Here is a 13,932-nt window from a genome sequence, read left to right as displayed (position 1 = left end):
TCTGTAACCCTAGCAGGCCTGGACTCACTATGGAGACCAGGCTGGCCTCCATCTCACAGAGATCTGCCTGCCTCTGCTTTTATTACTATTTCTCATTTCAATGTCTCTATTTCTTTCTGTGTGCTTATTTGCCACCTGTACATTTTTTTCAGTGAAATGTTTCTTCCTGTCTTTTCCTACTTTTTAAAAAATTGATTGATTTGTGTGTGTGTGTGTGTGTGTTGCTTTCAGGTATGTGCACATGCAAGTGTGGAGGGCAGAGGCCAAATCTCAGGAGTTGGTTTTCTACTGCCATCTTGTGGAATCCGAGGGATCGAATTCAGGTTGTCAGGCCTGCACAAAAACGCCTCCAACCATTTTGCCAGCAACTTGCCACTCTTTATTAAATTAATTGATTGATTTATTTTATCCTTTTGAGGCACGGTCTCCCTGTAGCCACAGCTGGCCTGGAATTCACTACATGGACCAGGCTGGCTTTGATCTCACAGAGATTTGCCTACTTTGCCTCCTGAGTTCTGGGATTAAAGGCTTGTGCCACCACACCTGGCTTCTTTGCCCATTTTATTATATTATTACTTTTTTTTTTTTTTTGGTCTTTTTGGGACAGGGGCCCCCTGTAGCCCCAGCTGTCCTGGAACTCACTATGTAGACCGGGCTGGCCTTGAACTCACAGAGATTTGCCTGTCTCTGCCTCCTGAGTGCTGGGATTTAAGGCATGCACCACCATACCCGGCAAAATAAATCATTCAGTAGTACTGCATTCAGCTGCTATAATCAAGCTGATTATATTGAATTGGAATTTTTTTTTCCTTTTTAGCATGCCATTAATCTTTTTTTTTTTTTTTTTTGTCTTTTTGAGACAGGGTCTCTCTCTGTAGCCCCAGCTGGCCTAACTCACTATGTAGACTAGGCTGGCCTTGAACTCACTGAGATTCCCTGCCTCTGGTTACTGAGTGCTGGGATTAAAGGTGTGTACCACCATGCCTGGCTCCTTTGCTGATTTTAAACTGGATCATGTAACTTTTTTGGATCATGTAAATTTTTTTGGTTGAGTTCTAAGAGTTCTTTACATATTCTAGGCTTGAGTTTTTTTTCAGATATGTGGTTTGCACATATTTTCTCAGTGTGTACTTTATTTTTCATACCATTAATAGTTTTTTTGTTGTCCCCACACTTTCTAGGTTTTAATATTGTCAATTAAATTACACATAGAGAGTGAGAAAAGGGGCCAGGGTCCCTGTACCTCCCTGAGTATCATAAACCTCCAATAAGCTCGCTTCCTTCCACCAACCCCACTTCTCAAGTTTCTACCATCTCACAACAGCTCATTCAGTGGGGGCCCATCTTTTTTTTTATCACTCACGGGGGAAATTTGAGATCGAAACCATAATATTTTACTCTTTGCCCTTGAAGGTTCATGTCTATCTCATAATGCAAAATACATTCAACAAATCTTCTTGGTTCTGTTTTGGTTTTTTGAAACAGGGTCTCACTATGTAGATCATCTATTTTGTGTGTGTGTGTGTGTGTGTGTGTGTGTGTGTGTGTGTGTGTGTGTCTGTGTGTCTCTGTGTGTCTGTGTGTCCATGAGGTTTCCAGTCCTGAGTGACACATCAACAATGCAACCTCTACACCTAAGGCTCAGGGAACATCTTGGGAGAGAGGGTGGAAAGAATGGAAGAGCCAGAGGGACAAGACACCTGCTGCTAGTTATACATTCTAGACAGGACAGGTAAACTACACCAATGAAATCTCCACAGTCTAACAAGATCTGCATAATGATAAAACCAGTTGACATACCTAGGAGGATGGGGGAAATTTCATGGGGTCCCACCTCAAGATGAAGAGCTACAGGATCAATGGATGCTGAAGAAGGGAGAATCAGTTTTCTTTAGGGACGAGCTCCCTGATAGGTTATGGTTATTTAATCCCAAGTGGTCATCCCTAAGCACATGTACACATGAGCACCACTAAGTGAACTCAGTGCATTTTATGTGTGTGTGTGTGTGTGTGTGTGTGTAAAACTAATAATTAAAGATGAAGACAAGAAATTGAGAGGGAATGGGGGGGCATGGGAGGAGTTGGAAGGGGACTGGGAGGGATGGAAATAATGCATATACTTGTTATTTTTTTGGTCCTTTTGAGACAGAGTCTCCCTGTAGTGGGGCTGGCCTGGAACTCACTATGTAGACCAGGCTGGTCTTGAACTCACAGAGATCCGCCTGCCTCTGGCTCCTATATGCTGGGATTAAAGGTGTACATTACTATGCCTGGTGCAAATACAATACTTGTATATAAAATGGTCAAAAATAAGCTGTGTGTGGTGGTGCACGCCTTTAATCCCAGCACTTGGGAGGCAGAGGCAGGTGGATCTTTGTGAGTTCGAGGCCAGTGGTCTACATAGTGAGTTCCAGGACAGCTGAGGCTATAAGGAGACCCTGTCTCAAAAAGACCAAAAAATGTTCAAAAATAAAAAAAGTCCATGAAAATTACATTATGCATGTATGTATGTATGTTTGTATGTATGTATATAGGTGTGTGTATGTATTTAGTGGTGTGTGTGTGTGTGTCCCATTCAAGGCATGGTGCAGAGGACAAGTTGTGGAGTTGGTGCTCTCCTTCTGTCATGCAGGTCTGGGAGACTGAATTCAGGTCATCAGCCTTTACTTGGTGAGCCATCTCAGAGGCCCCTCCTTGGTTTTAATAGTGGTTCAAGTATAGCTCAAAAGTCCAAGTCCAGCTGGGCATGGTGGGGCATGCCTCTAATCCCAGTACTGGGGAGGCAGAGGCAGGTGGATCTCTGTGAGTTCAAGGCCAGCCTGGTCTACATAGGGAGCTCCAGGCCAGCTGAGTCTACAGGGAGCCTTTCTCAACAGCCTGGTCAAAAAAACAAAAAAAAAAAAAAAAAAAAAAACAAAACCCAAAAAACAACAACAACAACAAAAAAACCCAAAAAAACAAACAAAACAAAACAAAAACCCCACACAAACAAAAGAAAACCCCAAACAAGTCCAAGTCCAAAGTCTTATTGGAGAATCAAAGAAAATTCAGCTTCGATGCTCTGTTAGCAGGGTCTTGTGAAAAGCAGTGTAATTTATTTTATTTTACTTGTTTTATGTGCATGAGTGTATTGCCTGCATGTGTATAAGTGCACCTATGTTGTGCAATGCCCAATGAGGTCAGAAGAAGGTGTTGGATCCCCTGGAACTGGAGTTACGGATGGTTGTTAGCTGCCATGTGGGTGCTGGGAATCAAATCCAGTCCTCTGTAAGAGCAGTCAGTGCTCTTAACTGCTGACCCATCTCTCCAGCCTCACAATTTAATTTTAATGAATTCTATTTATTATTTTTCTTTGGTGTAGTACGTAATAACTGTTCACTAACCCTTAGATTCCTCCATTTTCTTCTAAAATTTCTTTCTTCTTTGTTTTTCTTTTCTTTCTTTCTTTTTTTTGAGAAAGGGTCTCTCTGTAGCTCCAAATGGCCTGAAACTATACTTTTCTTTTGGTCTCTGTGGGCATGACATGGTGCACTTACATACATGCAGGCAAAACATTCATATACAAAATAAAAAATCAATATTGCCCAGCATAATGGCATATACCTTTAATCCCAGCACTTGAGAGGCAGAGATAGAGGCAGGCAGAGCTCTAAAATCAAGGCCAGCCTGGTCTACATAGTGAGTTCCAGGAAAGCAAGGGCTACAGGGAGACCCAAAATAAAAAACAAAAACAAACAAAAACATTTTTAAAAGAAGTGCTTAAATTAGGGGTTGGGGATTTAGCTCAGTGGTAGAGCGCTTGCCTAGCAAACACAAAGCCCTGGGTTCCGTCCTCAGCTCCAGGAAAAAAAAAAAAAAGTGCTTAAACTGGACGTGGCGGTATACGTCTTTAATCCCAGCACTTGGGAGGTAGAGGCAGGTGAATCTCTGTTCAAGGCTAGCTGGGGCTACAGGGAGACCCTGTCTCAAAAAGGCCAAAAAAAAAAAAAAAAAAAAAGTGCTTAAGAGGCTGGAGAGAGACTGCTCAGCAGTTAAGAGAACTGACTGCTCTTGCAGAGGGCTCAGGTTCAATTTCCAGCACTCACACTGCAGTTAGCAACTGTCTGTAACTCCAGATCCAGGGTATTAAAAGCCTTCATCTGACCTCCTCAGGCACTGCATGACACAGGTATACTTACACACATGCAGGCAATACACTCATACACACAAAATAAAATATAAATAAATAAATGATAAATAAAGAAATAAATAATAAAAAGTGCTTAAGACATAGGGTCTCAGCCAGGTGTGGTGGCCATGCCTTTAATCCCAGCACTTGGGAGGCAGAGGTAGGCAGATCTCTGAGACTGAGGCCTGGTCTTCATAGGGAGTTCCAGGACATCTGGGACTACAGGGAGACAGTGTCTCAAAGAACAAAGGAAAACAATAAACAAAAAGACACAGGGTCTCTTGTTTCTCAGGTTGACCCTGAGCTCCTGGTTTGAAATGATCCTTGTCCTGCAACCTCCCAAGTAACTGGGACTACTGGCAGACTCCACCTTTTCCTACTTAAGTTAATTTTTAATTTTTTAATCTTTTTAATTTTTTTTTTTGGTCTTTTTGAAACAGGGTCTCCCTGTAGCCCTAACACTTTAGGATTCACCAACATTTTAGACTTTCTTATCCTGTCTCTAAATTTCCCTTCCCTGCTGTGCAGCTGCTAGTTCAACATGTGTCTGATCTCTATGGCAGCCTTTTTTTTTTTTTTTTTTTTTTTTTTTTTCCCCTTCCTTTGGGCAGCCACTGAGATTTATGGCTTTTCAGCCTTGGAGGTTTTTCTTTAAAACTAATTTTTCTTAAGTTTCAAAAAAATTTTACTTGTAATATTTCTATCTTCCAAATAAATTTTATTTTCAGATATATGTGTTACAAATATCTCCTCTGACCTATTGTCTTTTCTCTTACTGGTGTCTTTGATGTTGACTTTTTTCAGCTTTTAGTATTTATGTTCTGCTGAGAACTATTTTGCCTTTCTATGACCATGATATTTTACTATTTTCTAGAGTTATACTTTGTTCACATTTAGGTCTGTGCACTGTCTAGAATCTTTTTGCATGAGGTAGAAAGGTCAAGGTTCTTTTTTTCTTCTTTTCCTTTCTGGGTATGATGGTACACATCTTGTCATTCCAACACTTAGGGGGTTGAGGCAGGAGGATCAGGAATTGTAGTCCAGCTTAGGCTTCATAGTGAGATCCTGCCTTAGAAAGTTTCATTTTTCCCCTCAATTGATAGACAGGAACGTTCCTAGTTTTATAGCAGTGGGAGGAAAAGTGACTACTTATGGGTATGTCTGTTTCTAGCTTCTCTCTCTTTTTTTTTTTTTTACTGGCAAATAAAATTCCCCCCAAATCTTTGCGCCAATATCACATTGTTCATTATACTAATGTTTATAACTATAACATAAATGTTTGTTTTGTGAGACAGTGTCAGGTAGCCCAGGCTGAGGATGACCTTGAATGCTTGATCCTCCTAAGGGGTGGGCTTACAGGCGATCTGTAGCACGTTTATTTTTTCCTGAAAGTGAACGGAACCCATATCATTACCTTCCGAATTTCCCCTCCGGAAGATAAAAGGGGAGGGCTGTGTTTGCATCATTTCCGAGCGGGAGGATGAAGTTGATTGCCTATGGTTTCCCCGGCCAGGTAAGTGCTGGGTACCAGGAATCTCCGTGTGGGGAGTGAGGAGGGCAGAGTCCGGTCTGGAGCTGCCGCTGGTGCTCCGGATCCTTCGGGAGACTCCAGCTGGGGAGGCCTCAGGCCCTGAAGGCTTCCGGCTCCCCGTGAGCGCCAAACCGGGAAGGAAGGCTGGTTCAGGAAGGAAGACCGATTCAGACTGGAGTCTTGGCCAGGGCGTGTTCTGTTGCTGGAGTCCCCTGGTCGGCAGCCCCGGTGGTCCCGGAAAACCACCACAAACCCACAGCCCCTGAAGTGCGTTGGTGGGTGTTTGCGTCTGGCTTCTGCACCCCAGCTTCTGTACCCCAGCTTCTGCACTCCGCTTCTGCACCCCGCTTCTTTTTTTTAATTTATTGAGAATTTCATACACACATACAAGGTGTTTTGATCAAATCCATGCTCATTTCCTCTGCTCCCATATCTTCCCATCACTTTTTTCTGATAACTTGTACTGTTTCTTGTTTTTTTTTTTTTTTTTTTGTCTTTTTGAGACAGGGTCTTCCTGTAGCCCAGCTGTCCTGGAGCTCACTTTGTAGGCCAGGCTGGCCTTGAACTCACAGAGATCCGCCTGCCTCTGCCTCCCAAGGGCTGGGATTAAAGGCGTTGGCCACCACACCTGGCTCTTCTTTTTTTTAATTAAAAAAAATTTTTTTATGGGGCTTTTTGCTACTCTAACATTCCTCCCTCTGAAGAGGTAACCCTAAAATCTTTTAAGGATTACATAAAAGCTCCCAAATATTTTCAACATTTTGGCCTTAGGAACAGAGTATGTTGCTAACAGGCCCAAGGACGTTGACTTTTAGCCAAGAAACTGGCTAGTTTTCTTTGGGGTCTTTTTCCCCTACTGCCTAGCCAATTCCTACCTCCGATTCTTATCACACCATCCTCTGAAGAGGTTACCCAACTTGCAGATTGGGAATCGGATGCAGACCCCTCTGGCTTCTTCCATGCTGAACAGGGGCAGGGTGAGGCAATTGGGGTACCCCTTCAGTGGGTCTATCAAAGATTCCCAAGTTGCATAACTCTTATCTGTAGGGAGAAAAGAAAGTCCTTGATTGGTGAATAGGGGATGTGAAGGAGAAGTAAAGGCAAGCTTTACAAGTTCTAGACAGGGAACCAGAGAAAAGTCAGAACAGGGAAAATTTGAAATGTTCGTATCAGAGTCCATTGGGATTTCTTGATGAGAGCTTCCAAAAGCATCCCTCTATTGGGTTTCTCCTCATTTTTCTTTTGTCTACCAAGGCTGGACTCGAGAGTGATGGATTCAGGATTTCCTTTCAGATATTTTGATAGCTGTTGGAGTGGTTGGAATCAGTGTCAGTTCCCTATCAAAGGCTTCTAGAGAGGGGAGAAAACAAATTTATGCATCATTTTAGAACAATATCCGGTTGTCTCCCTTAGCTACAGGTGGGCATTACAGTATTGCAGACCAAGATTTGAAGTCTTACCTCTGAGCAGCACTTGCTGGTTAGGAACAAAATCATCAATGAGAAATATTGTCTAAACTTTTTATATGGACTTAAACCTAATGTCTGGGAAGTATAATCCCTTGAACCCTTAAAGAAATATACTTATGACTTTACTCTTTGGTTATACTTTCCTTTTGGGTGTTTAAGACCATACAGTTGGCCCAAATAAATCAATTTATTTTTACACTTAAGGTTGTTTGAGGATCTGTTCCTCAGGGGTCACATGGGCTTGGAGGAGTCCTTGGTGCTTTTCTTTTACCAGTTCCATCTATGTGAAGATAAGTCAAAGGTCTTACTCAATCATGGCTGGCTTCACTTGGAAGCATGGAGGAAATGTTTCCTCTGAGTTGACCCTCCTCTTCATAGACTGGACACTGGTTCAAGTCCATCTGTTGGGGTCTCCATGGCCTCCCTGAACAAGAGGACAGGTGACTCACCACAGTTATAGGACATTTGAGAGCGGTTCCATAGTCCCCTGGAACTTAGTCGACCTTGGAGGGTAAGGGGCAAGAACTGTCCTTTAAGTCCATCTGACCAGATTAGTAAAGGCCTCAAAATATGTGTTCTGGTTTGTTTCTTCATTGCTGTGACAAAATACTCTGACCACTACCAACTTGGGGAGGAAAGGGTTTATTTAGCTTATATACCCCGGCTCACACTTCATCCGGGAACCCAAGGTAGGAACTCAGGGCAGGAGCTGGAGCACAGGCCATGGAGGAATGCTGCTTACTGGCTTGCTCTCCTGGCCTCTGCTCAGTCTGCTTTCTTATGCAACACAGGCCCACCTGCCCAGGGGTGGCACCACTGACAGTGGGCTGGGCTCTCCCACATCACTCATCAAGAAGATGCCCCTCAGACATGGCCACAGGCCAGTCCAATAGAGGAAATCCCCCAATTGAGGTTCCCTCAACCCAGGTGTGTCAAGTTGACACTAAAGCTATCCAGCACAATTGATCCCTTGTCAACTTGACACACAAACATCACTGTTAAACCATAAACTTTCCAATTTTTATCCCCAAGATATGATGTTAATATCACAACATAAGACAGTACAACCTTAAGAACCCCACAATCCTTAACAAATCCAAATGCTTAAAAGTCCATAGTCTCTTTTAAAAATCTTTTGACTGTGGGTGGGCTTCTGTAAAATCCAAAACAAGTACTGTCTTCAAAGGGAAGAATCAGGCACACCTAAGCAAAACCAAGGTCCAGCAAAGTAGCTTGAGGCTGGACATCTGTCTGGGATTCACTCATGATCTTCTGGGCTCCAAAGGGTACTGGCAGCTCTGACTCTGCAGTCCACAGCACACTCAGCTCGTCTTGCAGACCCAGGCCAGCTCCATTCCACACGTACTGCTGTCCTTGGTGGCCGTTCTATGGTCCCAGCATCTCCAAAAAGCTGGGGTCTCCACTGAAACTGAGGCTACACCTTCATCAATGGCCTCTTCTTGCCTCTTAGGGTGCAAAGCCTCAGATTCTCTCCATGACCCCTACAATCCTGGGGTCTTAACTGCAACTGAAGCTGCATTTTCATCTGTGGCCTTTCCTGGCCTCTCAGAGTGCCAAGCCTCAGCTGCTCTCTGTGACCCTTCACACTTTCAACACCAGAACCATGTAGGAGACTCTTACACATTACCAAGTCCTGCTTCCAGCTAGAGATGGAGGTTTGGGTCCCCTCTGTGTGCTGACCCTGAGGAAGTACCTCCCAGAAGATCTCGCCACAGTGATGCTGGTCTCTTGTTACTTACAGCTGATCTTGCAGCCCCAGCTAACCAGCATCAATTGTCCCAGCAAAGCAAAGGCCTTACTTCAGGTTCTGTTCTCTTCTTAATCACAGCTGATTCTTCAGCCCCAGCCCACCAGAATGCACAGATTCTCAATTCAAAACATCACAGGAACAGCCCTGATAGTCTCCACTTCCCTTTGAAGCTTCACAAGCCAGGCCTCTGCTGTTCACAGCTCTTTCAGCATAACTGTTCTAAGCACCACAGCAACAAATTCAGCACTAAATGGCTTTTCCAGCCCAAAGTTCCAAACACTTCCACAGTCTTCCCCAAAACACCAAGGTCAGTCTGTCACAGCAATATCCCACTCCCGGTACCAATTTCTGTTCTGGTTTGTTTCTTCATTGCTGTGACAAAATACTCTGACCACTACCAACTTGGGGAGGAAAGGGTTTATTTAGCTTACATATCCCGGCTCACAGTTCATCAGGGAGCGCAAGGTAGGAACTCAGGGCTGGAACCTGGAGGCAGGACGTGGAGCACAGTCCATGGAGGAATGCTGCTTACTGGTTTGCTCCCCTGGCCTCTGCTCAGCCTGCTTTCTTATGTAACACAGACTCACCTGCCCAGGGGTGGCACCACCCACAGTGGGCTGGGCCCTCCCACATCACTCATCAAGAAGATGCCCCTCAGACATGGCTACAGGCCAGTCCAATAGAGGCAATTCCCCAGCTGAGGCTCCCTCAACCCAGGTGTGTCAAGATGACACTAAAGCTATCCAGCACAGTATGGCTGTTAAACATCCAATAAGATTAGTTCCACCAGTCTAGTACTTTTAATGACCGTGTGCTATGTAGATAATGCTTGTGTACCACTTCTCCACTGCATGGCTACACCCAGGGCTAGAAGCACCAAGGCCCTTGGCAAGTAAGCTTGGTCAAGGTTAAGATTTCAAAGGAGAAATGTTTTTTCAGAAGAATGGGGAAGGTGCTAACTCTTGAACATCCATGACAATGGCTCTCTTAGATTAGACACTTGGTCACCAAGAGTTTAAGACATTTACCCAAAGTTGCAGGGGGGAAGTAGCAGAGCAAGGACTGGAAGACTGTTTCTTCTGCTGTAATTTTAGGAATAAGTCTGTAGTGAAGTGTAAATTAGGTTGTGCTTGCAAGATTCTTTGGTAGTGACTGGCACAGGTACTCAACAAATAATATATAATTCTTTTATCAATTCCTTTTTTAAAATTTATGGGTTTTTTTTTTTTTTTGGTTTTTTTTATAAAGGGGCTCCCTGTAGCCCCCAGCTGTCCTGGAACTCACTATGTAGACCAGGCTGGCCTTGAACTCACAGAGATCTGCCTGCCTCTGCCTCCCAAGTGCTGGGATTAAAGGCGTGCACCACCACGCCCGGCAAAATTTATGTATTTTTAAAAAAAAATTTTTATTTATTGTTTTTATGTGTATGCGTATATTGCCTGCATGTAGGTAAGTGCCCCTATGTTGTGCAATGCCCACGGAGGTCAGAAGAGGCTGTCGGATTCCCTGGAACTGGAGTTATGGACACTTGTTAGCTGCCATGCAGGTGCTGGGATTCGAACCCAGGTCTTCTGCAAGAACAGTTAGTGTTCTTAACTGCTGAGTCATCTCTCCAGCCCCCACAAGAGATCTTTTTAAAAAAATATTTTATTTATGTGTATGAATGTTATGCCTACATGTATGTAAGTGATACAAGTGCACCAGTGTTATGCATTGGATCCCCTGGAACTGGAGTTGTGGATTATTGTTAGCTACCAGGTGGATGCTGAAATCCAAACCCAGATCCTCTGCAAGAGCAACCAGTACTCTTTTTTTTTTTTTTTTTTGGTGTTTTTGAGACAGGGTCCCCCTATAGCCTCTGCTTCCCAAGTGTTGGGATTAAAGGCATGTGCCACCACCCCTGGCACAACCAGTGCTCTTGACCACTGAGCCATCTCTCCAGCACCTAACAAGAGAGCTTTGAGATAAGCCATATAGAGGTGTCACTAGGGCCATTGGTGGGAGGATTTGCACCTCTGGTGACAGACAGGAACTGTTAAGTCTCAGAAAGCTCTTGTCAGAGAGAAATTTTTCTTGTTTTGAGGGAACCATGAAGGTGGGGAAGACAATGATGAAATGCCCCAGGATGGGAATAGTGTTCTTTATATTTACTTGAGAGGAAAATTTAAAAATATAATCTGCCTACCTAGAAAATAGCTCTTCACAAATGTAGAAAAGACAGAGAATAGTTCTATTATTGAATAAGCACTAAGCCAGACTGGGATAATGAAAAGCCGTTGTATATTAGCCAAGTGGCTACATTTGACCAGGTTCTGAGATGAATGGGAGTTTGTCCTCTTGTGATAGGTGCAGGTCTGAGTTTCAGGGCACCCAACAGAGTGTCTCAAGGGCATGTGTTGAGATATCCAGGTTCTTGTGTATGAGGGTAGTGAATTGTACCAGGGACATATAGTTAGAAACAGACATTTTATTAAGAAAGGAAAGCACTTCTAAGAATGGGAGTAGGGTAGTGAGCCAAGGGAAAAGCCCCTAAAATTATTAGGCCAGAAGGCACATACCCTCTATAAGACATTCCATAGCTCTGCCTCCCCCATGTTTGTAGATTGTAGGCTTTAAAAAATTAAAAAAAAAATTTGTGTGTATGAGTGTATTGCCCACATATGTGTAAGTGTACCTGTGTTGTGCAGTGCCTGCAGAGTTCATAAGAGGGCACTGGATTCCCCTGGAACTGGAGTTAGGGACAGTTGTTAGCTACCATGTGGGTGCTGGGAATTGAACCCAGGTCCTCTGCAAGAGCAGTCAGTCAAACTGCTCAGCTATCTCTCCAGCTGCAATTATAGGCTTTTTTGTGTATACTTTGTTCCTTAGATAAAGCCAAGGTGGGGAAGGGCTTCCAGTCTTTCTCTGTAGACTGGTCTCATGCTCAGTTTGTTGTATGCCCAAGTGGGGAAGGACTTCTAATCTTTCTGATAACTGTCTTTCATATGTTAATCTTTAAAAAAATTATTTATTTTTAATGTGTTTGAATGTTCTACCTGCATGTGTATAAGGGCACTCATGTCATGCAATGTCTGTGGAAACCAGAAGAGGGTGTTGGATCCCCTGGAACTGGAGTTATAGATGGTTTTTGCCTCCATGTGGGTGCTGGGAACCAAACTCCAGTCCTCTGCAAGAGCAGCCAATGCTCTTAACTGCTGAGCCATCTCTCCAGACCCCTCATATGTTAATCTTGATGTAGCTTTTTTTTTTTGAGTTTCTACTTTCCTGCTACACTCTGGTAAGAATGACTTCAGAGCAGTTTGTTGTACATGCTTTCACAGTCTGTCCTAAAGTCCCCTTCAGTGCTTCTTAATCACCTATATCTGAAGGAAAAATAAAGCCCCCTATATTAGGCCAGGAATGATGGCACAGCCTGGAATCCCACACTTGGGAGGTGGAAGTAGGAGGATAAGGAGTTCAAGGTGTCCTCATCTCTAGACCAGCCTAGGCTACATGAGACCCTGTCTTAAAAACAATAATAATAATAATAAAACCCCCATCTTATATCTAAAATAAGTCATTAAAGCTTCCAGACCATAAACTTGGAAGGTAACAGGAACATAGAGTGCTGTCTTTTATTTACATTTAAGAGACAAGAGTCTAAACCCTTCAGGAAAGCAGCTCTTGGCCAGACCTAGCTTATTTAGCTTTTTTTTTTTTTTAAAGAAAACACTAGCTCGGCATGGTGGTGCATACCTTTAATCCCAGCAGTTGGGATGGCAGGCAGAGGCTGGCGGATCTCTCTGAGCTCAAGACCAGCCTGGTCTACATAGTGAGTTCCAGGCCAGCTGGGGCTACAGAGAGATCCTGTCTCCAAAAGACCAAAAAAAAGAAAAAAAAGGAAAGAAATCTAAGCGAGTTCATTTGGTTTTCCATTAGTGTAGGTCACAGCAAGGAAAATGATTAATTTGTCCAGTTTCTTTGTTGCTTCTGTTTACCATTTCTCAGGTTACCTGTTACTTTTCTAACTAGATAGCCCTGCAACTGTGGTAATATCATTTTCATTTATCTAGGCCACATAGTTACTTAACCTGCAAGGACTCGTGCAATTCTCCCTACAGTTTCACAAGGCAGGTGTCAGCCATTTTTCAGATAAGAGTCTGGCAGAAGTCTTATCCAAAGACACTTACCTACTTGCTGTTGATATTTGAACCAAGATCTGCCTGGTTTCAAAGGCAATTTGCTATACTAACCATTTGAAATTGCCATTCATACCTTTATATCTGAATAAAAAATGCTGCTACCAACTTGATCTTAAGCAAAAATCAAGACAGATTTAAACTTAAAAATAAATTATTTAGTAGGCAAAAACACTGAACTGTAAGAAACAAAATTTGGTTTCTTACTAAGTCATAAGAAAGATGTGGTGGTATCTGTACTGAGATCAGACTGGGAGTTTGCATCAAGCAAGGACATGTGAATTCTTTTTTTCTTTTTTTTAAATATTATTTTTATTTTATGTGTATGAGTGTATTGTCTGCATGTATGTGAGTGCACCCGTGTTGTGCAGTGCCACAGAGGTCAGAAGAGGGCTTTAGATTCCCCTGGAACTGCAGTTAAGGATGGTTCATAGCCACCATGTGGGTGTTGGGAATCGAACTCAGGTCTTCTGCAAGAGGAGTCAGTGCTCTTAACTGCTGAGCCATTTCTCCAGGCCCTTTTTTATTTTTTTGAGACAGGGTCTCCCTGTAGCACCAGCTGGCCTGGAACTCGCTATGTAGACCAGGCTAGCCTTGAATTCATGAGGATCTGCCTGCTTCTGCCTCCCCAGTGCTGGGGTTGAAGGGGTGTGCCACTATGCTTGGCTTCTTGCTCTTTTGAAACAGAGTCTCAATAGCTTCAGCTGGCCTGGGAACTCTCTGTGTAGACAAGACTGGCTTTGATCTCACAGAGATCTGCCTGCCTCTGCCTCCCCAGTGCTGGGGTTAAAGGGGTGTGCTATCACACCCAGCTT

General features: G+C 43.5%; 1 protein-coding gene across 3 annotated transcripts in view; it reads left to right on the top strand.

The window, feature by feature from the left end:
- Positions 1–5,545: 5,545 nt before the first annotated feature.
- Dhrs7b (dehydrogenase/reductase 7B) overlaps positions 5,546–13,932 on the top strand; it is a 43,755-nt gene continuing 35,368 nt past the window's right edge. The window contains exon 1 of one of the 3 annotated variants that reach the window (XM_008821950.2): positions 5,546–5,681. In XM_008821950.2, coding sequence (XP_008820172.1) covers positions 5,665–5,681 — 17 coding nt within the window. In that variant the 5' untranslated portion in view covers positions 5,546–5,664. Of the gene's footprint in view, positions 5,682–5,943; positions 5,975–13,932 lie in introns of those variants that run through there. The other 2 variants (XM_029558090.1, XM_029558089.1) reach the window with 2 other exon arrangements.

Source organism: Nannospalax galili, unplaced genomic scaffold (assembly GCF_000622305.1).
Source record: "Nannospalax galili isolate Female #2095 unplaced genomic scaffold, S.galili_v1.0 scaffold1448, whole genome shotgun sequence".
Lineage (NCBI taxonomy): Eukaryota > Metazoa > Chordata > Mammalia > Rodentia > Spalacidae > Nannospalax > Nannospalax galili.
The sequence above is the reverse complement of the archived record's forward strand: the minus strand, read 5'-3'. Positions and strand labels throughout refer to the sequence as shown.